This window comes from Epinephelus fuscoguttatus, linkage group LG11 (genome assembly GCF_011397635.1).
Source record: "Epinephelus fuscoguttatus linkage group LG11, E.fuscoguttatus.final_Chr_v1".
Lineage (NCBI taxonomy): Eukaryota > Metazoa > Chordata > Actinopteri > Perciformes > Serranidae > Epinephelus > Epinephelus fuscoguttatus.
The window spans coordinates 7,367,845-7,392,054 of NC_064762.1; the positions used below are offsets into that span (position 1 = coordinate 7,367,845).

The 24,210-nt window shown below is 42.3% G+C and overlaps 1 protein-coding gene across 14 annotated transcripts in view; it reads left to right on the forward strand.

The window, feature by feature from the left end:
- The window catches only part of LOC125897056 (neurexin-3b), a 566,367-nt gene that overhangs the window by 138,273 nt on the left and 403,884 nt on the right, over window positions 1–24,210 (forward strand). For 9 of the 14 annotated variants that reach the window (XR_007450378.1, XR_007450379.1, XM_049590088.1 and 6 more), the window contains 3 exons: window positions 3,635–4,780; window positions 9,977–9,994; window positions 10,392–10,418. Coding sequence is in view for 12 of the 14 variants with exons in the window: in XM_049590088.1 (XP_049446045.1) it covers window positions 4,084–4,780; window positions 9,977–9,994; window positions 10,392–10,418 (742 nt within the window). In the remaining 2 variants the exon portion in view is untranslated. The remainder of the gene's footprint in view (window positions 1–3,634; window positions 4,781–9,976; window positions 9,995–10,391; window positions 10,419–24,210) is intronic. The other 5 variants (XM_049590091.1, XM_049590097.1, XM_049590100.1 and 2 more) reach the window with 1 other exon arrangement.

Consider the following 24,210-nt stretch of genomic DNA (forward strand, 5'->3'; position numbering starts at 1 on the left):
TCCAGTGGGGGAAAGTAACTAAGTACATTTACTCAGGTACTGTACTTAAGTACAACTTTAAGGTATGTGGGGTTAGCTGAAGGGCTTGTGTCATTATGAGACTGTGAGGTAAAGTGTTGGTGTAAAATTTGACTTTTCACCACATTAGCTTAATTTAGCTTAGCCTACTCGCTAGCTAGCAGGTGGAGAGTTTATAGTACGTAAGATATTTGAGGTGTGGACTCCTGATAGAGTTTCAAGTTTGTCAAATGTCTAGTGGTAGGGAGTAACCTTACTCATGTACTGTACTAAAGTACAGATTTGAGGTACTAAGGGGTTAGCAGAAGCAAATATTTTGGTACAAGCCTGTGAGGGAATGTCTTAGTGTGAAATTTGACTATTCACCACATTAGCCTCAATTAGCTTAGCCTATAGGGTAGCTAGGAGATGGTCTGTTTTGACAGTAAATAATGGTGCGTTCCAGGCAGGCTTTTGAACTCGTAAGTCACGACTTCAAGTCACGAGTTACGACTTTGTAGCGTTCCAGGAAAGTTACGGCAAACTGCCAGTTACTTCCTGTTTAACGTTGAACATGGCCAACCATTTGTTTGTGCTTCCCCATTATTGCTATCGCCAAAGGTGCCTGCTCCTTGCTCATTTGAGTGAAACGGAGGAGGAGAAACGGCGCATAAGGTCACAGATGCTATTATACTTTTTATTTTACGTTATCTGTGTGTTTGGAAACATATTTTGTATTGATTATTCTTGCACTGGAAACCAGCTGTTAGAGCGGCTGCCAATAATGCGTTAACATCAGGGTTATTTTATGTCTATTTCTCACCATGTATCACCTGCTAAAACACCGCATCCATAGGGCTGCCACTGTTATTTAGAGGAGTAAGGTAATTGGTTTAGAGGGCTGTGTGACGTCAGAAAGCGTAACTGGGAGTACATTGATCTGGTACGAGCTCACGGGTGGGAAGTTACGGGTTTGACTGCCGTTCCAGTGCACTTTCACGGGTAGAAGGTTGTGAACGCACGAGTTACGGGTTGCCTGGAACGCACCATAAGATATTTGAGGATATGGGCACCTAGTAGAGCTTCAAGTTTGTCAAATGTCCACTAGTACAAAGTACATTTACTGAAGTACTGTCCTAAAGTACAGCTTTGAGGTACAATGGGTTAGCTCAAGGATATATTTCATTACAAGCATGTCAGGTAAAATGTAGGCTACGTGTGAAATTTGATAGATATTTGAGGGTATGAGCACCTCATGGGGCTTCAAGTTTGCTAAATGTCCAGTGGTGAAAAGTACATGTACTCAAGTAATATAATAAAGTACAGCTTGAGGTAAAAGGGTTAGCTAAAAGATTATTTCATTACAAGCCTGTGAGAATAAGTATTAGTGTGAAATTTGACATTTTACCTCATTAGCCCCTTTTAGCTTAGCCTACAGGCCAGCTAGTAGGTAGACAGTTCCAGACAGTTTGGTAGACCAAAAGTAAGAAATTTGAGGTATGGGCACCTGCTTGAGCTATAAGTCTGTCAAATGTCTAGAGGTAGAAAATACATTTACTACAATTAAGCTGATAGCTTTTGTTGCGAGTTACTTTACATATTCTACATATTCTGCTCATTAATAGAAAATATAATCAAAAAATCATGGTGTATTCATATAGATTAAGCTACCCAGCAGTATACAAAGTCATTTTTCAGACTCACAAGAGAGTCCATAACATTAAAATAAGGACATAGAAGACATACAACATAAAAAAATGTATGTATCGTATATTTTTTTTATGCTAATACTTTTGTTCTTTATTTTTAATAGAGTATTTCTGCACTGTTGTGTTGCTCCTTTTACACTAGTAAAAGATCTCCGTGCTTCCCCCACCACTGCAAATATCAAGCAATTGAATATGACCCAGCGTCACTGCCTAATTTGAAATGTATTTAGGGTTAAATGACATTACTGCAGCTGTGGAGGAAAGAAGCCCCCATTAGTGCCTTAGTTAACTGACAGAGAACATGTTAGCATTGTTAGCATTCCTTGTCACATCTATGGCTCACAGGGACACCTGATGCCTCAGTTAGCCAATACACACAATAACTCGTGTTAATTGAATAGAAGCCAGCCAATTTTCATAGGACAATGGAGTCTCAGGTTTCATGGGCATATCAAGCTTTGCTTATTAAAAGGACACACACAGCACATAGCACGCTTCTATAACGTGAGGTAGTAGGTTGGATTGACACAGCTGCGTTCAGGGTTATTTTCATCACACAGAACCTTTTAACCTCTCTGCTGTCTCACCGAGTCACTTTTAAGACAAAGACAATGATCCAGCCAGGCAAGCCGGTGTTGTCAGAGAGACACGCATGCACACTACTGCACAGGGACACACATGCGTGCACACACAGTGCATTAGCATAGGTATCAGTTACTAGAATTCAATAGCTCGCCTGCTGCAGCAAGATTAACTATTCAGGGCAGGTGGTTAAAGGCCCTATTGTGTTGCATGGTTCTGTGCTACTGTCATGATTGGACAATGCGTTTGTCTGGTGGGCAGCCCACTGCCAAAACAATTGCAAGGGCAAAGGGCTGGAAGAGTACACACACATATAAGGTTTCGCCATGTGAATCATTTCTAGCTCTGCTGAGCAAATTTCAACAGGACTGAATGAGTGCAGGTGTAGCAAGCAAGGGCCAGCGAGCCAGTTAATATTCCATACCAGTGTCAACCCAGTTTCAGTAATGGAAATAATTTTAATATGTATTCACTGGAAGAAAATTCAAAAAATGTTAATAGTGACGGGATCCGCATATGAAGTGGTACCATCCTAACATCTTTCTGAATAGCTGTTTATGATTGTAATCCCCCAAAGACATGCAAATGAGAGAGAGAGAGTGGCGGTGGATAATTAGTCATATTTATCAGGATCCCAGCAGAGCCTTACAGATAGCAGGCTAATGTTTGAGGCTCAACACATGTTCTGGCTCACCTCAATGGATTTTCACTCATCACAGCATCAGCAACAACAGCCTACGTTCTTTCCCCCCATGAAACTTCCGTTGTGCCACCGCTATCAGGGAATTTATCTCTTAAATCAAGGCTTTAAAACTCCAAATGATTATTTGAGTTGATCCTCAAATAAAATGGGTAATTGGTAGAAATAGAACCCTGCATAAAATGCTCGTAAACCTTTAATGGGTGTTATTAGAGGTTATTTAGTTGTATTTACTGGCCACATGGAGAGTCAGATCAGCATTGAGTGGTGCTTTCAATATCCTCTTGGAGCTCTATGTAAACTCACAGTGATGGTATTGTTTATTTGACCGTATATTTTACTTAACGTGTTGACACAAAAGCTTGCACTGCCTTATTTTCTTCTGTTTTAAATATCATTTAATTTGAACTGTCTTCATTACACTAATGTATATTAACATAATGTAACAACACTACAAATTGCTGCCTAAAAATGTCCTATTTGTTGCAGAGCTAATGCATTAGATAGCATCAGATTCATATGATCTTGTATCCATTTTTCCATCCTACAAGTCATTGAACCACATCATTTGTTTAATTTGCATGTAGCACCTTTTGCAATTAAAAGCCTGAACCTTTGCTTAAAATTCTCTGCTTTCTCTCTGCAGTTCTGTCAAAGGTGTGTCTGGAGCTGGAGGTTAAACCATGGGGCACGGAGCCGGACCAACGATGAAGGTTATGTGCTTCAATCCAGGAAGTCGCCTCAAAGAAAAATCACAAGATGCAGCTCTGATTCACTGACAAAACACACTAAGGATCACCTTCATCTCACCACTTTCACCTGTCCACTTTGTGTGGAAACTGGATATTTTTCCATATATCTCTGCATAGACTTGGCTGAGAAGATTAGATTCCGTCCATTATCAACATTAGATCTGCCTCTAAAAAAAAAAAAGAAACGGATATTGTATTCTCCGCTTGACTGTAAAATTATCTATGTGGAATATAACGTTCAGCAGATAAATCCTGGACCACATCCAGAATCAGATGTTCTTATCACTTTGAGGATCTATCCCCAGTTCTAACCCTCGTCTGGTACATCCTGTTACTCTCTACGATGAATTCCAACAGCCTACCTGGTCATGTCCTCTTGCTGCTAAGTACTGTGCTGGGCCTGAGCGTAGGCTTGGAGTTTACTGGCGCTGAAGGTCAGTGGGCTCGCTACCTGCGCTGGGACGCCAGCTCCAAAAGTGACCTGACATTTCAGTTCAAGACTTCAGAATCTGAAGGCCTGCTGCTCTACTTCGACGACGCCGGCTATTGCGACTTTCTGCTTCTCACTGTATCCGAGGGTAAGCTGCAGCTTCGCATCAGCATCGACTGCGCCGAGACCACAATCACCTCTGATAAGATGGTCAATGACAGCCGCTGGCACTTTGCCGCCATCAACAGGCACAATTTGCGGACTGGCTTGGCCGTGGACGGCCAGACCAAGACGGAAGACGTGCGACCCCAGAGACGGTTCATGAAGATTGTTAGTGACCTCTTCCTCGGAGGGCTCCCGGGGGACATCCGCACATCTGCCATCACCCTGCCCTCTGTCCGTGAGGTACCACCGTTCAAGGGAATTATCACAGACCTCAGTTATGGGAGTAAGCTGCCCACGCTCATCAACAGTCAGAAAGTACGCTTGGAGATGATGGGCCTATGTACAGAGAACCCCTGTGAGAATGGTGGAATCTGCTCGCTGGCAGATGGAGAAACCTACTGTGACTGCTCCAAAACTGGATATGTAGGTCGATACTGCACTGAAGGTAAGAGGGCTGGCTCCAGAGCTTTCTATGTCAAGCGCTGAATATTGATTAAATCTTTGCAAAAAAAAAAAAAAAAAAAAAAAATTCACAGGAATTCCTTGCAAATTTAGAACGGACCCAACAGCAGGTTTGCTATCCGCCTGCAGGTAAACAGTAAGAATGTTATATTAAACCTTCATATTTGCTTTTCCAGCAGATGCATATTGTCCAAATCATGTTATGGTGTGTGGATGAAAATAAGGTATTTTGATACACCATGAATCTCAATCCAGACTGCTGAAATGAGATTTAATTTCCAAACAAAAGCATAATTTATATGAAGCACGGGCAACTCTACTCCCATGTGTTTGAAAGATTTAATGCCATTTACACAGAACATAGAATCAGTCTATTTCTTTGTGGGTTGTTGCTCTTACAGCTTCTTTTGGAAAAGTCTTCATATTTCATGTGGGAGTTAAATCGGAGGTGATGTGCTCAGCATTTCCTCTGCCTTCACAGTTATTACTTTTGAAGCGGTGGATATGGTATTAGCTGATATGACTAAAATTACAACACTCAGTTCTCTTCTCTCCGTTAAATGTATTCAGCTCTTGCAAGGTGGTGCAGGGACCTGAAGGTACACACAGAGTTTGGATGAGAAACAACTTCATCTGTTTTTCCTCTGCTTCTGTGCCAAGGTCATCTCTTTTTTGGGGGGAGTGCAATGAGATGCAGCTCTTTGACAATGTTCTATTCTGTCTCCACACCTTTAAAGATATAGGCATACTGAGTTTTTTCCAGTTAATACTTATGTGTAGTCTGAAATGGCCCAGTGACAGTGATATAATGCAGGACCCACTTAAATGTTGCCACTGGTCCTTTGCTTCCTCTCCAGGAAATACTAAAACACCACTTTCCCTCAGACTGTACACTGACGTACTTTCAGTTTTCCTATGGCCCTCCTGCTGCTGGTTGAGGGCTGCTTAATTTTAAAACCCACATCTTTCAAAACATACTAGTGCTTATGGCCTTTAGATCAATGCCAGCTGATGCCAAGAATAACTTGGTACTGCATCTTCCACAACATAAAAAAATCTGTTTTTCATATTTACACCAGTAAACCAGAGAATACACAATTTCACTCTAATCTTACACGCTCTTCTTCATGTGTGTGGAGTGTAGACGATAACTTTGTGTGAACAGACCCATGTCAAATTTCCTCCACTGCTGACCCACTTCCTGCCTGTCAAAATCAGACGGACATGGCTTAGGGATGACTCCATTTTGCCAAAAATCAGGGGAATGCTCACTGAATTCTGCAACACTGTTTACAAGCTATTTCAAACTGTGTCTGATACAGTTAAAATGCCATAGTGCTGTAAGTGTCACCATTATAGCACGCATCTAAGCATTTTTGGATCTTCGTGCAGCGGTTTTGCTGTATTTGGTTTCATAATGTGTCCCATCATTTGCTGCTCAAACGAAGCTGTTTGGAGCTTAAATCCCAAGCGCTAGCCTGTGGCGTTGTTCAGGACAACACGCGATGTGCTGGTTGCAGAGCAGTGAAGCGGATGGGGCTGGACTTGCCCCCTTTTTCGCTTCATCCTATTTGCTCAGCGCCTCTGTCGAACAGTCGATGAAAGAGGAGGAAGAAGAGGAGGAGGAAGAGGAGGAGGAAGAGGTGTCCGTTTGTCTGAGAGCTGACAGGGGAGCTATGACATCCTCGTGTTTAAACAACCAAGATTTTAAGAGCGTGCACGCGACGCAGCCGGACAGCTTGGACAGGGAAAGAGATGGTCATATCTCAGCCCCAGGGCAGGGCAAGTGTGACGAGTGAATTCACCACAGGCGTGTCGTACCCCAGTTTGTCCCGGGAGGTCAGCTGTTAGACAAGCACCACCCCCTGCTTACCTCCCCTCTGTCTGCCTCTCTCTCTCTCACACTCATGTCTGTTTGCACACCTTTTTCCTCCATCTTCTTCTGGTCTCAAGCAATAAATGAGCGATGCAGAGATGGGTAGTCATATTAGCTCCCCAGCTGATCTGACTGCTGCTCTTTTCTGCCTTCCCATTAACTGATGTGGCTGATTGTTGATTATGCCACAGAGACAGGGAACCATAATTAGGAGGATAATGAGAACAGAGATGGCTAATTTGCCCTGAAAATGCCTGCACAAACACCACCGTCAATTGAAACTGTCTAACGGCACACTGGCACAGGGATTTCTTTTTTTATTGTTATGTCCACATGTCTACAAGTGGCATAATACTTGTTGTTCAAGCAACTTTTGTTTTCAGGGGATATTCAGAATGATCAGACTTTCACCATTTGGTTGCAGTCAGGTGAACAATTACGTAGCACACCTGTCTTTGTCAGCATACTGTTGATTATGCTGTATAATAACGAGCGATGAAAGCAATCTGCCAAACCTGTGAATATTTATATGTTACATTATCGGTCTGCATGGCCAGGGCAGCGCGTGCACGCACTCAGACACATTTGCATTTACAGGCGCGCACACTAACACACACATAGACACGGAGCAACAAGGCCCCGGAGCTGCTCGTTAAAATGGGCAGATGGCTGACTGACTGAGTGGACTGGGCCTTGGAAGCATTTTGCCAGCCGTATTCCTAATGGTAGCCTGCTAGCCCACTGGCCTAGAAGGGAAATATGAGGAGTGGGCAGAATTAACATGAGAAATGAGGAACATTAGAAGCAGGGTAGCGTCTGTTTGTGCTAAAAGACATCCACATTCCCACACTGTGTGCCCATTTCTGGCATGCATTTCTTGCATTATGCGATAGCTAACTTAGCCTACTGCTGAAGCATCATTAATTCAGCACAGTGATAACTGACACACAGTCCCGTCTCTCTCTGAGCTCCTGCAGCTCTTCCCAAACGGTCCAGCTCGGCTAGCAGCTTAGCGCCACAAACAGTTGGCCATAAAACACATGTTCAGTCTCTTGTCCCTTGTGGATCAGGATGTATCAGTGTGACTAACTGTGTCAGGGCAATGAGCTGAAATTAGACACCACTCGCCACTCGCTCCCCACACGTGTCGACTTTGGCAGGCAAATCCGCTGCCGCAGCTTCGGCCCTTTGACGTGATAACTCTTCAACGACTTCTTTCTGCGGAGTCATCTTTAATATCAACTTGATTCAGCTCCTGTTATTAGCTGTGCAAATACCAGTATCTTTTATGGTAATGGAGTGGATATTGTCCCTCATTCTGTTCAATTAAATTAATGGGGGTGACATTATGAAGTCTCCTGAATACCTTAGGGTTTTCCAGTTACAATGAGATATGCATAAGGTCAAGGTGATTAAGAGCTACATTGGATTGTTTAATGAATATGTAAAACGATCTCCCGTTTCCTCTGTCGCAATCCTGCACACCCTGCATTTGTAATGAACACTTTAAGGCCCCTTTTGCTTGAAAAATATTCACTGGCTTGATGGAAGGCTAGTAATTGAAGGCTAGGGCAAGCAAACTGTTAAGCAAGTGCTAAAATGGTGCCTTCAGGCTTAGCTTTGGGGATTAATAAACAGACATGGGAAAAAAATGACAGTTACAATAATCTTACTATAAAAAGTAGGTCAGGGGGAAAAAAAGGGAAAAAATGGTGCAGGGACTTGCCTGATTTCAGTGCAGAGGGCATTTGTGTCTAGTGCCCAAGCTGAAAATTATGTTTGGATTTGAGTGGTGAAGCTGCTGGTAAAATAGAGCAGGGGATTACGCTTGGACCACATGTCCTCCACAGCACATTGGCTTGTTCTGGGCGCTGTCGCATCAAGAGAAAGGGTTTTATCTACATGGGAAACTGAGCGTTGTAACACGCAAACATGCACACACAGTATACGCACTTATTGAGCTCACGCATTTGCACAGTCAGAAAAAAATGTGCTTGCTTGTTGAAGCACATACAATCAGGGGTCCTTAGTCCCCCAGTTGTCGAGAGCTGGAGCTCTGCCGCTGCCCATCAGCTGGCCACTGGCTCCCTTCCCCCCACTTCCATGCTTTGTCCTTCCCTTTCCTCTCCCAATGTCATCCTTCATTGTGGGAGGAGAAGCAGCAGCCATTTTGGACTCCCTAAAGGAGACACGTCCCCTCTCCTTCACCAGCTCCCTCTATAGTATTCTCTGTGCACCTCCTCTGGAATGATATCTGTTGAGTTTGTTTAACTTAACATTTTACAAGCAGGGAGGAAAACGGTTCATATCCAGTGGTGGGAAACAGGCCAGGCCTCTGTGCAGCCTGGGCAGGGATCAAAGCACCGCACTGAGGCAAATTTATATCAGATCTTGTGTATTAGAGGCGACACTTAAACTGTCTAATGTTGTCTGTCTTGATTAGGATTTGTTTAATTTCCTCTTGTCAGTCCTTGATGCTCTCGAGGGGCTCTGATTACAGAAATCTCTCAGGATTCATTTTAGGCTGCAGCACCAGGTTTGAGACTACAGAGGTAGGATGCCAGATAAAAGCTCAACATACAACCGCAGACACAACTGAGACCGAATCCACCGAGTGATCTTTCATGTGGCCTTAATCAGACTGGCATGTTTGATACCCACAAGGTGTCATCCACGGGTGAGGATTTTTGCCGCAAGGGAGTTTAATGTGTGGCTTATTATTATTTTTTGCCATGCCATACTGTGAACTGCAGGACTCCCACAGTGAGCAATCCCCTGAGAAATCACAAAGAGTGTGTTGAATTGGGTCAGCAGTGCAAAAAAGCAAAAGAAAAGTTGGATGGGTGGGTTAAAGGGGCATATAGGGAGGTGGAGGAGAAGGATATGGGTCTGAGAAGGAGCATCCCAAGATCCACAAACCTCACAACACCATAAATCCTCATGGATTTATGTCTCTGTTTTATATGTGTGTGAGGCACTCTGTGTGATACAAGCTGCGGAATATTATGTCACTGTGAAATATTCGAAATGTGAAAGAGTTGTTTGCCAAAGGTGTAATCTGATTCCTGGAGAAGACGGGACAGATGAAATTTTATGTGTTTCTCTCCACAGGGTTTTACACTCAGGTAGTTATTTTGTTGAGGCATGTCAAGGGGCACCTCGTTGGTCCTTACATGGAGCAAAATGCTTAGAAGTGTGTAATGTTTTGCATGTTAGATAGACTCACATGCAAACACAGCTGGTGTGTGTTGCTAATGCGAGACTTCTATTTGCTTTCTCTTCTTTCCTGTGACAACTCCACAGCAGTCCAGAGAAAACCAGGTGAGTGTCAAGAAGACGTTGTTCCAAGTTAAATTGCACCAACAGTTCTGTCTTCATTTATATAGTTATGTAATCTAAAATTGTTTATGCGTTCAGTTTTAAAATGGAGGCACAAATATACCAGTAATCCAGTTATATAATGTATAATTGACATTTATTCAGTAAACAAGCTGCAGAGCTACTTAATATTCACATACTGTGTTGCTCTCTTTATTACTCATTTGTCTGTTTCAACAGAAAGCTTTCAAATGCACTTGGGAAAGCTTTGCTTTTAGTGTGATAGCCATGGTTTGCCATCATGCAAAGCATGCATAATGACAATACAAATGTAGTATTGGTGTGCTGTTGTTCTGAAATGTTCTCTCTGTCCCTCTCTGTTTGAATTTCTCTCCTCAAGGCCTCGCACACCTGAAGGCAGAGCAAGGTCTGTTCTTTGTCTTTATAGAGCTCTATTGTGGTTTTTTTATGTTCACTCACCGCCTGGCTTTGTTTTGGGGCGTAATTTTACGCTGTGTGCCTTCACTACCTGTCCATGTGCATTTGTGTGTTGCAATGCTCCCATTGTTGCTGCAGAGAAGTGGGAGGGTTTGTGTGTGTGTGTGTGTGTGTGTGTGTGTGTGTGTGTGTGTGTGTGTGTGCGCGTGCGATGGTGTAGAAGGGTGCATGGCGGCATGGCATGTTCCTCATCTCACCTTCGTCTGTCTCTCTCTCTCTTCACTTCTGTCTCTCCTCACCCTCGTTTCACCCAGGTTTCTGTGTATTACATAATTGTGTACTGTTCTCAGTTCCACGGCTAACATGCAGTGACACACTCCACTGTTCCTGCTCGACCTCTGCAGCGACAGAGTAGGGGAGGGGGGAAGGATGAAGAGCAGGGAGGCAGGAGAGTGGATAAGGAAATCAGTGGAATTAGGGGAGACAGCTTAGAGGAAGAAGAAAAAGAGGGCTGTGGGAGATAGAGCGGAGAAAACAGGAAAATAAGGAACAGAGAGTGTCATGGTTAGGTAAGGCACATGTAGAAGAAACAGCAATTAGGTTGATATTGGACAAAATCTGCAGTTGTCTATTTACATCCAGTGCCAATGCAGGAAGTAATGTGGGAAGGCTGTGGTGGTCAGTGGACGTGTAGGGTGTCAGACTTTCATGTGACAAATTGTGTCCTCTCGCCGTCAAATGGAGCATTTTATGTTGGCTTTTTTTTTTATTATTCATTCATTATATTTCTTGCTTTAGTTTCGTAACTGTAGTGATACCTTAACATCACTTTATTTGTCATAACGACAGTCTTTCCCAGACCTAAACCATTCTGTCGTCACCATGTTAATAATTTTGAGTTAATTTTTGACCTTGAAAATACGGTTCACCAAGGCTTTAACAGAATGGAAACTGACCAAGGCTTTAATTTAGCAATGCCAGTTTTGGTTAATTTTGTTTTTCGTAGCCTGACACCCATTGACTGCAAATGAAGTGCTTAATTTTGACGAGAAAAACATGAATGACCTGAAATACCAGAGCCACGTTCCTTTTTATCTCACGCTTTATTCACGGAGTGAGCGTTAGTGCCACATTTCAAAGTGGTTCCCAAGGTCACGTCAGTGAGTAAATGGATTTATTTTGAGTTGCTATATTCCTTTAGCTTTGTTAACTATAGATAGTCCAGATAGATAGATAGATAGATAAATAGATAGATAGATAGATAGATAGATAGATAGATAGACTAAAGGGAAATTAAAGTGTCATAGCAGCTGATAAAATTTCAAGACACAAGGACAAAAACTTGATTCACAGAAACATAGAATACAACGAATTCATGAATACATAAATGGAAGTAAGAAATCTGGTGGGCAGGTGAGCATTTACAGGGAGGCTAAAGAGGTTTTGCGGCTCAAAATCGAAACGCTTACTCACCGTGGCAACCTGGTGTTAGACTGGATGGTGGGCACAATGTTTCTGCAGCCTTTTGGTGGGGACAATTTTACCCTAACTGCCCTAACCAAATGAGTAACGCCACTAACCAGCTCCCTCAAGACCCATGTGGTGCAGTCCAGTAAAAGAGTAAACTGAAAAGCTATAATAAACTTTAGACCGACATGTGTAACTGGTCAAGACATTGACCATTGACATCCCTGCTTTCAGTCATACCTTATGATCTTCTTCAGCAGACGGAGTTTGCTATGATGTAATGGAACTGTAGTTTATTTATACATACAGCCCAGAATAACATTGTAATTCAAGTTCACTCTTGACCTTGGAAACCGTAGTTGGCCAAAACAGTCTTAACTCCAGGTTCATTTAGCAGCTGCTCTGGAGCTATGATTCTTAAAATGTCGGTAATGGAATCTGGAATTTTGCAGAATTGTCCGATATCAAAAAACTGTTCTAGCGAATAGGAACAGTGAGCATTGCAGAAGTGACCCTGATCACACCAGCATTTATTACAGTGAAATATTGTATAGGTGCATTTCTGTAGAATCTCTAAGATCTTTTGACTTGCCTGCAAACATAAAGTATATTCCTGCATTCAGCTTTGAACTTGACGAACTGCAATCATTCTTGACGGTGCTGACCCTTGACGTAGAGTCCAAAATGGAGGAAGCTATTATATTATCTGTGTCATGAACTTTTTTTTCCTCTTGGCTGTCATGTTCCTCCTCTAAATAACAACCAAGGTCAAGAGAGCTTTCCTCTTTGTGCCAGACAAAAATACCCACAACTAATTGTGCTCACTACACAGCCCTCAAGTAGTCACCAAGCTTCAAGTGCCACTTCTATTCAGAGCATGTGCACATTAATTTTGCTGTGTCTTTTTCTGTTGTGGCCTCAGATAAAGATATAGAAAAAAGAAGTGTCAGTTGTGTGCTGCCTACGTCCCCGTCTCCCATTTCTCTGCCATTTGCATGATTGTCAACATTTTGCATGAAAGTGTCAGTTGGCAGTGAACGGGCTTACTGTAGACTAACAATAGCTTATCCCCACTTTCTGCTGTCTTTCTCTGGTGCTCTGCGCGGGATGACACTCTTCCCTCTTTTATCTCTACGGATCCTTTCTCCTCTCCAAAAACTGTAGGTAGAAACAAAGGTACAACAATCCCTTTTTCCCTACTGTACTCTTATCTGCGCTGCAAGAGCTCTGTGTGTGCGTGTGTGTGTTGAATTTGTGCTTGTGCTGCCACTGGTTAATCATTCATTATGTGTGTTCATTAGATGTGTGCATATGCTCGTCTGTGTGTTTGAGAGAAAAAGCGAAAATCAAGGGACTCAAGGCTTTCCAGCTAGCGAGCGCCCACATGTACTGTTGCATGAAGGATGAGCAATTGACTGCAGATGAAAAGAAATATGGTGTTGGTACTGGAGACTAAGTAATTTTCACTTGATTATCACTCTTTAATATAAAATGATGAGACTGAGCTCTGTGATAGATTGTTCAGCGTCTGTGCAAACAGTAAATATTAATGATAAACTGTCTATTTGAAGACGAGGCGTGCACGCATTTGTGTGTACACGTACAAGCGTTTGTGTGTTTTAAGTGCTTAATTGATTGTGACAGGCCTGTGTCTGTTGAAAAGGAGCTGATTGGCGAATGTGACCCGACATTTGGCTTCATTGAACGAGGTCATAGCAGCGGCCTCTGTATATTGCAGTCGTGCAGAGAATAGCCTCATTATTCATTTATCAAAGCCATGTGATACACTGTTTAGTTGTGTGTGGTCATGCGTGTTGTACGTGTGTGTGTGCCTCCTTTAGCTGGACGGAGGAAAACTGTGAATTATCATGACATGTTGTGATTGATCAGTTTAACTGACTGAGACGTGACCACAATGAGACTGGCTACAATGGTGTTTGTGTGTGAGTTTCCGATGTTCATCGATGTTTCCTAAGCCCCGCCCCCCTCTTAGTTACTGTTGCTACCCCCTGTCTAGCATCTTGGCCTTGTACAACACCTAATGCTGCTTACGAGTAAGAAGGGCAGATTTATCACTAACAGTTGTCATTTGTCAGCGCTTTATAGCCAGCTAATTAAGCTAACGTTAGCGGCTGCGATGGTTGAAAAAACGGCTTTTATGAAAACCCATAATACATCACATCCAAGAAAGCATTTCCTGCCATGCTGAAGATCTAAAAACACAGAGTTAAAGGTTATTTTTCAACCCTGGACCCTGTTTGCCATGTTTTTGTGTCTAAATGATTCATGGGACCAACCGTTTTTGAAGATGTCCACTACTGAGAGACAGACACTCAGGGCATGTTTGCACTGTCTTTGCATTCACTAAAGGTGCTTGTTTGTGAGCCTCCAAGGACCTGCAGTTCATGAGACTTCCCTTCAGTATGATATTACAACATTATCACAACATAGGCTTATGGCCTGCATGTTAGCGCTGCTTTACTAAATTCACTAGAACATACTAGTTTATTACATAGTAGCATTAATTTCTGAAGGGTACTGATATTATGGTAACTTTAATTAATCATATTCAAAGTAAATGTCATTAGCCATGTTTCCATCAGCCTGTTTAGATGCGCATCTAGAAGTATCGCATCGGAAAATTATGATGGAAACTGTTGATTCGCAAAACGGGGGATGGAAACAGTTATGTTCAAATTAAGTCTGACGTAGCACACCTCTCTCCATGGTGATAGCCACACTCCGGGTCGGTAAGGCGGTAATGCATTTACAAGCTGGTTGCCAACCCCCAGAAAATGTAGAAGAAGAAGAATGCGAGACTTGTTTTGTTTCCGGTTCTGCGGAAAACTCACACGAGTTCATAGTTTTCACCAAAGTCCGTACATTTAATGGAAACACATAGGATTCGTATTTCTTTAATGTGCATTTCCCAATGATTCAAATCACTTTTGGATGGAAACATTGCTGTCGTGTCTCTTATGTGAGTTCAAAAACGTCGTCCCCATAGCTGACACAACCCCCACCATGCCCCCTAACTATGACAGTAGCTGGTATCTTTGAAATTTAGAGCTATGAGTTGTCTGGACACAGTCCTCAACATGGAAGTGGCTGAGCTAGCTAAGGATGTTACATTCATAAACAGCAGCAAACAGCGGCAACAGTGCTGACAGAGCTAATGGTGTTCACCAGGGGGGAAACGGCAACAGTGCCATCTCAGTGTCAGCGGTAACTGTCATATGAACGCAGAGTGGTGGTGATGAGCTAGCTAGTGAGACACACACATGCACTAACATGCATGCACAGTGCACACGTGACTGGCTTACGACAACAAACCACAGAGAAGCTCAAATTACAACACACACACACACAGAGGTAGCGTGACTTCATTCTCTGCTCAGGACGCCATCAGGGCACCATATCTGTACACAGCAATCAGCAGTTTGCTGCTATACCAGGGCTCTGAATGTTGTATACAGAACTTTTAAATATATATTTGTTGGCTTTATGCAGGATATCATTGTAAAAGACTGAGGCTAAAAAAATTCTGCATCCTCACCAGTTGATGATCCATGTAGCAGACATAGAAACAACAGTATTGCTATTTTACAGCAATCTCACGAACTAAAACAGTGTGATGTGCTCCTTGACCTTGGAAATAACGCTGTGTTACTGCAGCAGTAAGATAGTTAGCTGGACATACTGACATTTGTTCGAGAAGACAAAAAGACTTTCCTTACACTTTTATTTTGTGTTTTTTGTTTTGTGAATGCTAAACAAATTATGCCAGCCTCCTAACTCTTTAAATGCTGTGTATAGATCTGATAACAGCGTCATGTACATCGCTTCTTCATGTGAAGAAATCCTTCGCTTGACTGGTCTGCCTAATTACTGTTGCTACGCTATGATTGGACAACCACTGCTCTGGGAAAGGGCTCAGCAAGTGCTCGATTGGGATTATCTATCTTGATTGATATCAAGTAAAGGAAAGCTGCGTGTTCTCTCTTCTCAGTGAAATGTGATGTGTGTGCACTGCCTATCTTCACTACTCTGAGCAGTATTCTCCCTGTGGATGGGGTACAACCAAAAACAGAATTCCCTTACACTGGCATCAGCATATTAGGTAGTGGGCAGATGAGTGAGTAGTGAGCAGTCCCACAGCGATTCACTTGTTAGCACTGTTGCATAACATAACAGAAAGGATCCAGGTTTGATGTAGAGCTCTGGTCTTGTCTGTGAGGAGTCTGTGGGGGTTTCCTCTGGGTGTTCCACTTTCCTCCAGCTGGTCAAGGACATGCTAATCAAATGGACAGGGGACTGGGGACACCCATGGGGAAATGTGAATGATTGTCTCTATATCTGTAGTACCTTTCAAAATACATGGGGCAAGGACATGACGTGTCACATAGGCGGTGCAGAGTGCATTTTTCACCATGGACTCTGTCTTCACTGTGCATGTTGAGTTTTGCCAGTAATGAAGCTACTTCAGCAGGGTTTGGATGCACAGGCAATATTAAGTGATTGAAGAAGGAGTCTCATGACAAGGGATCAATCTTGCAGCCTTTGTGATACTTTATTGAAGACACAAATACAAACTTCATACCGCAACAATCAGACAGCCTCGTAGAACAGTTCACCAAACATTCTTATACTCCTCAGATAAACATCATACCTGACTCTCCGTGTGTGTATGTGTGGGTGTGATTTCCTGCCATTTCCAGAAGTTGCGCTTGTCTTTATCTTAATACTTGGTGTTCTACCACAACTTGTTCTGCCAACGACATGTATTTCCCCATCACAATGTTTCTCCATCACAATGTTTGCCAGGTCACCTTGTTCTAAGACTTCTCCCCAGAGTGAGACCATTCAGGGTTGCTCAATTTTAGTAAACATGTTTTGCTCCAAACTTGGCCTTTAGGGTCAAGTATTCTAGGCCTTTTCGCCACCACCGTACTGAATTATAGGAGTATAAATCCCCTCTCATCACGCTAAGATATGATATCGATTCTTCAGACAATGATATTTGTTGATATCATAACGTCTGCCACAATACAGATTTGATTTGATTCAATTCAGGGGCCTGTGATCAGCATGAAACAATATTGGTAAATGTCCTACTCTTTTACTTGGCTGGTTGCCACTGTCTGCCTGGTGCTAGGCTGCTAGTACCATTTGAATGTTTAGAAAGGAGAGGCACCTGGATGAAAATGGTGATGCACACGTGCCATTGGAATTTTGACATTAAGGCGCATCTTAGAGATGACGATATGTTCCATGTTTTAACTTTGCATCCATGTTATTTGATCTTTGATCACTGAATTGATATATGGATCCAGACTGATGTATAGTTACACCAGTACTGAATTAATTTACAGCCATTTACATCACTTTAAATACGGGATCATGGATGCATTGACTTGATTGATTTATTTTAATATGAAATGTAAAAACACCCACAAGGTTGCTCTGCTGCATGGCATTGCCTCTGGTGCATTCAGGTATTTATTTTGTTAATTTTTAAACTCATTGTTCTTTTTTTTTTAACAGAATTTATGTAGTTTTCACCTGTTGGAGGGCTGCAGAGCTGAAAATAGAGGAAATGGCTGTGCAGATGTGCGTGGTTTCCGTCATCAGTGTAGCAGCTTCAGCTGATTCTAATTGACACCCTTTGCTGCAGGTGTGCTGCAGCAGAAGTGTCATGCTGTGCCTGTGCCTTGTGTATTTTGGCCGTTTACCCTGCAATGATCCCTTAAGACTTTATTGTCCCTGGAAAGGAATAATTAAGTTAATAAAATTGAATGAATAACAGTAGCAGAATTGACCCTTCGCTAACCCCTAACCCTTTGTGATAGTCCGTCAAGCTGACAGAGCTGGCATGGAGCCCACTCTGTCACTAACTGCACTCCCTGAAGAAATATTACCAAATCTTTGGAAAAAGGAAAAAGCAATTCCAGAAAGAAGCAGACAGAGGAGTTTACAATATGTGTTTGAAGGATATATAAAGGATGTCAAACTCACTCAGCTGCAAAACCAGGCTAGAAGATGAAGGTAGTTGGAAGCTGAGGCGGAACTATAGGCTACAGTTCACAGTGCAAAGGTGAACAACCACATCATTGCTGATCGCCACAGAAGACAATTAGAATGTGAAGGAAACTTGGGCAACAGTGTTTGGCTTCTGCCCGTGCCGCCAGCACCCGGACTTCTGGCAGGTATCTCCGGGAGAGGCCAAACACCTTTCATCTGCACACACTGCGATGACACAATATCTGCAAATTTTCCCTGCTTCCCTCGCTGTTTCCTGTAAAGCAGGAAAGGTCTTTATTCATAGTAAAATCATTGAAAAGCAAAGTACCATGTGTGTGTACAATCAATTTTCAGGGTTTGATTTTGGTTTTGGAGTGGGGAAGACATGTATACCTCCTTCCAACCTCTCCAGATAACAGGTATCATCAATACACGTGCCCCAGACTAGATATCCACAAAACCAGCCAATGAAGAAAATCTGAAATGATTGCATGAAAATATATGGAGCACAGACGTGTCTCTGTTGGACCCTTGTGGGAGCTGGCTGATGCTACGCTATGATTGGACAGAATTTTGGCTACTTAATTAAAAACAGCTTAACGATCAACGGAGATATAAAAGGAGGTGATTCTAAAACATACATTTAACCAAGGCGATTCAGGTTACATAACTTATTACATGACTTTTTTTGAGTAAAACCAGGATCCCGATGTGTGAAATGAGACTGTGCCTTACAGCAGGTCCCTGTGCTGTTAGATTCGTGTCTCTGCAGATGTGTGTATGTACTGTAAATGGCACAGTAGTCGGAGGGCACAGTAAGTGGGAGGCTGGGGAGAACAGACTAGAGAGAGTGGAGGCTGGGGCTAGAGGCGAAAGAGGAACAGACGGGCAGAAGGAAAAAGGATAGAGTGCTGAGGATGAAGGGGCCAGGGGAGTGCCTCAGTGTTGCCAGGGCACATATTTCTATTGAGAAATGTGGAGCACCTTGTCATCTTTGTACTCAAATCTGGGGCTGACGCCGCATGAACCCCGAGGCATCTATCGAAAAAAGTTTTAGTCCCTTGCAATCAGCCGGGTCCCGATTGTTCTTGGCTCAGATATGCAACTTTTTTTGATGCATAGCTTTGACGATATAGCAGACTTTTTATAAGCCATGGCACCGGACCAAGGACCGTGCTCCAGTTAGCAACATTGCTCCAGTTAGCAACTTGCTGGACTTCAACATGCAGATATGTACAGTTTGTCAGACTCCACTCGGAGATGTTTTTGAGATCATGTGTTATCATCTAGTGAATAATTTTATTCACTGGGGTAATAAAACAAAAACTCAATTAGCAGCTGACACAGTGTGATCATACCTACAGTCAACCTGTCAGCCAGATAATGAGATCTGATCATGGCGACTTGCCTTTTCACTTGGTGGTAATTATGTGTACTTGTCACGTTCATTATGGTGAGATCTAACATTCGTATAATGTACTTGGCATGTACGCACCAGGTGTTACGTGCAGTTCACATGTTAACACTTTAAAGTAACATATTTAAACAAGGATTTATTTCCTGTGTGTTAAACTCTTCAGTATGCAGTGTCAAAACATTTACAGCGTTCCCTTGGTGGTTCGGTAAGGCTCAGAGCAGAAGAACAGTTCACACATCTATTTCAAAACAGATGTAAAGAAAAGGGACGAGAAGGACACAGTTTTCAGACAAACTCCCCCACGCTGTCTAACTTGCAAAAGACATACATTTATTGTGACATTATGGTAACTAAACCTGTTTATCTGATAAAGAAACGTTTCTTTTGCAAGTTAGACAGTGTGCAAGAGTTTCTCTGCAAATTTGCGCAGTAAGGCCCAATCCCATTTCTTATTTTTACCCCTTTCCCTCATTTTCAGGTGCCCCTTTGCCCCTCAGAACAGAGTCACAAGGAGTAGTGGTTGAAATCTTCCCCATCCACATTGTTTATGTAAACAGACGTGACTATGGCAGTGGTATCGTCTTTGCCATTTATCTGATGGAGATAGAAAAGCAATACACTTGTGATTCATTCGCCAAATTTCACGCTATCAATCAATCAATCAATCAATCAATCAATCAATCAATCAATCAAACAAGTCCTGAAATACAAAAGATCACTGTTTCTTTATTAGGCTACTAGCATTGCTCTTTTGGCTAACGTTAGTAACCTGTGCTCCTACCCTGTCAATCTGCACTGATGTTACAGAAGCAGTAACAAGTGCAGCAACTTCGCTGTTGGATTGAAGCTAAATTTCGGGCATCATATGCCTTCTAAGGGGAAGGATGCATTTTGGAAATATGCCAACATACGGGACTGTCATGCACATATCAACAAAAATAATGTTAGCTAGGTAGCTAGAAAGCTACTGAGAATCAGCATACTGTTAGAATTTTTCTGGTTTGTTTTGTTGTAATAAGGAAAAGGACCATTGTACATTGAAAACGACATTAAAGTAAGATAATAAAATAGTTATAATGTTTTAATCTTTATTAATTGAAAAAGACAGTGCATTTGTGGGTTTCTTTTGTTGCATGTGCAGTCATCTTGCCGTTGATTTCTTGTAACACTCTATGTAGCCCTAACACTTTTCCCTACCCCTCTATACCAACAAGACAGGACACTGTACCCCTAGACATGACCGTGAAAAACGGAGGGGTAGGGCTAAGTGGTAGGGGCAAGGGATGTATTGTGTAATGGGATTCAGTCCTAGTGGTAGCCAGGGTAGTGAGGTAATGAGCGCATTCAAAATAACTGTTTAAAAATCTTAAATTTAAGGCAATTAACAAAGCTTTCTACCGCTATGACCTGTTCGCACAGCTGTGATTGAAACCAATTACTGTGCATGGTTTCTACTACCAAAACAAACAAAAAAAGTGAAACACACCTTGACCACGGTGTCCTGCTCATGATGGCCCATATTGCGCTCGCTGACTTGTGACATCATTATTTTCTCCCTCATGTCTAATCATTGATTTGCTTTCAGTGGACACCTGGATGGTGTTCACCGGGGTATGACCAAGGTCAGAGATGAGACTCGTAGCTGCAGCCTGCAGGGCTCACTGCCAGCGTTACCTAATGGCTTTCACCCGGACACAAAACATCTATTGTGTGTCTGACAAAAGCTTGATGTCGCTGCAAATTTTACTCGGATGCATGGGCACAATGGGGAGAGACAAAATGTTGGCTACACCTTGCAATAATGCAAATCTGAGTTAATGTAAAACCTTGTTGACATGCTCTTATCAGAATGTGAGGACATAATTTTATAGTGGACATTATTTCAGGCTATTGGAGAGGATTGCAGTGTGTAGGATGCTTCGTATAAGTGTACTCACTGTGCTGTGGATGATACAGAATGGTATCTTGTTCTGTAATAAAACTGTTTGGACTCCAGGGTCGACTGAGAAAGAGCACTACCATAGTTGCTTCGGACATAACTCTGCAATGGGGGTGAGTCCACTTTAGAGAGCAGCAAGAGTGTGAGGGAGGGGCGGAGGCAGTGAGGAGTTCTGCCTGAGTCTAATCCCCCTGCATGAAGGCTTAGGACTGAGAACTTATTCTCCTCTTCTGGAGTCACTCTCCCTAATTATCCCCTCAAAGTCCTGCCGCAAAGTTCACACAGAAAGATTTTTTGCTTTTTGCCTCTGTCACACTCTCTGTTTCCATCTCCCTCCCTCCTCTGACTCCATGTCTCTCAGTTCCCCTTCCTGCCTTTGTCCCACCCTATTCATCTCTGTCTGCCTCAGTATTCCAGTTAGCCTTTCTCACTTTCTCCTCCTCCTCCTCCTCCTCCGTGCTCTCTCTTGTGTTTCTCCAGTTCAAAGTACTGTGGACATCATGAGCCTCACATCATAGTCAGGCTCAAGATGGGAGTGCTGTGCTGGTGCTTACTGCCTGTCCACAGATGCTGCCAGGCTTCAGTGGGATTTATGTACAGCTCTGTCCATCCTCCTCAGAGCGTCTTGGTTAGCTCACTGGACTCAACCAGAGATACTGCAATTACTTTTTTAGCAGTTTCCAGTGTGTTCAGACAGCAATTTTGAGGCAGGAGTCTACAAATATACTTCACCGTCAACAATAGTGACGTATGTTATTTATCCCAAAGGATGAATAGCAGAAATGTATGTTTTGTTGAAAGAAAGACACTGCAGTGTCATTTGTTCTGTTGCACAGTGCATGTGTGAAGTGCGTCACACAGGGTCGCGTAGTGATATCCTCATCTGGGAGAAAATGTGATTATACTGCTACTCTTCTGGAGAGTTGATGTGTGTTTAAACTTAGAAACTTGCCAGTGGAATATAATGACGCACGTCAGCCAGCAATGACGTGTGTTTTTAAGGCTGCCGGTGTGTGTTGGTGAGTCATTCACTAATTTGGGATCTTTTGCTTGATTTGGACGAATGTTTTATTAGTGTACTCACAGGGCCATTATATGTTACAGATGTTGATTTCAGGTCAGTTACTATGTTTAGTGGTGCTGGTGCAGTAAACCAAGCACTACTCCATAGATTTTATACATCTGAGTCCTTTTACAGGTCTTTTGGAGTACCACTGCATATGTTAAAAAAATCTGTGGCTCCAAAAGGGAGATGCATGAATTCTGAGAAGTTTGCTCAACTGATGTCATTCGGGTCAGCTCTGGCTTGAGGTGAAGACTACAAGTTTAAAAATCAAAATATCTCAGGGTGAAGAGTTTGTAAGAAGAAAGTTCACCAGATGTCTGTAGCCCACTCCTGGTCTTTGACTGAGGTTAGCAGATTGAGGCTGCAACTAGCATCACACACCCTGAATCTAGAACCAACCATCAATCAATGGTGGAGTTGCATGGTGGGTAACGTGGGGGACAAGTTTTGACCAGGAAGAAGAATGCATTGAATAATAATAATAATTAAAAAAAGATATCTCTGGTTCTGCTGCATCGATTCAGATTTTTGTTTTTTAAGATATTGCCTACTGTGAGTCTGAGTTAAAGCCAAACCCTGTCCTTTTTTCCTAAACCCAACCGTGTGCGTTTGTTGTTGAAGGGAAAAAAATGTAAATTCACAATGTTGTACCAACATAGTGCTTTTATTTTGAAAGAGACTGTATGCAAACTGTACATTTCCTGTGAAAACAGAAGTGTAGGTAGCACTTTATATTAAGGTACTGTAATAAGCATAATGACGTTGTAAATAACACCCATTTCGATATTGCTTTGACTTTTTTTTTTTTTTTTTTGCTGTGCCGGAATTGTCCCAGACACATCATCTTTGTGTCCCAGTAGCAATTTTTATAGTCCCCGGGATGTCGTGACACCATTAGTTTTGAGCCCTGAGAGCATATTAATAATTTATTAACCTCTATACAACACTGTTCCCACTTTATTATTCTATAATTAACCCTTATAAATTATAATTAATGTAAATAGACATCTTATTAATATTTAGTATAGGTTTATAAACTGTTACCAAAGTTTCTATTAAGTGCTTATAATGCTCCTATAAGCAATAATAGCTCAGTCAGTTATGCTGTAATAAACACTTAGTCTAGTCTTACTAATGTTAATAAGCATCTTATACCATCTTATAAGTGCTCATTAGCTGTTAATTTGTGCTTATTAAGCATTAATTAGCGCTTATTACAGTTCCTTAATATAAAGTGTTATCAGAGTGTATTTTAAAAACAGACAATGCATGTAACAGGCTGAAGTTCACACGGCGTCACAGAACATATGTCGACATGGAAAGTCCATGAACAAACGTCGACATGTGACAAAGTCGGATTGAGAATGTGTTGATAGAAGTGCGATGCTAAATTGGTGCAGTACTCTTTGAAGGGTACCCCATATTCACTTAAATTACATACTAATGTATTGACTGTACTTCCTTCCTACTAAAAGATAAGCTAAGCTTATTTTTAAACACTGATTAGTTTATATTCATCTTTGCTAGTTAACAGCCTTCTTCATCCTTATTTTTAGGTTCTTGGCATGTTACTACCTCTGACTGTTAATTAGTGGGTAGTGTGAAACTGTCAGCAGGTGTCCTGTTGGCGCATGCTCATGCACATCCATGTGCATGAGCAAGCACATGCATTACGTACAAACAAAATATATATTGCTCCATAGTATCACTAGTGGCCAAATGCTCCACAGGATGTCTTTGTTTTTTTTTTTAAAGATATTTTTTTGGGGCTTTTTGGCCTTTGATAGGACAGACAAGCGTGAAAGGGGGAGAGAGAGAGGGAGTGACATGCAGCAAAGGGCCACAGGCTGGAGTTGAACCCGGGCCGCCGC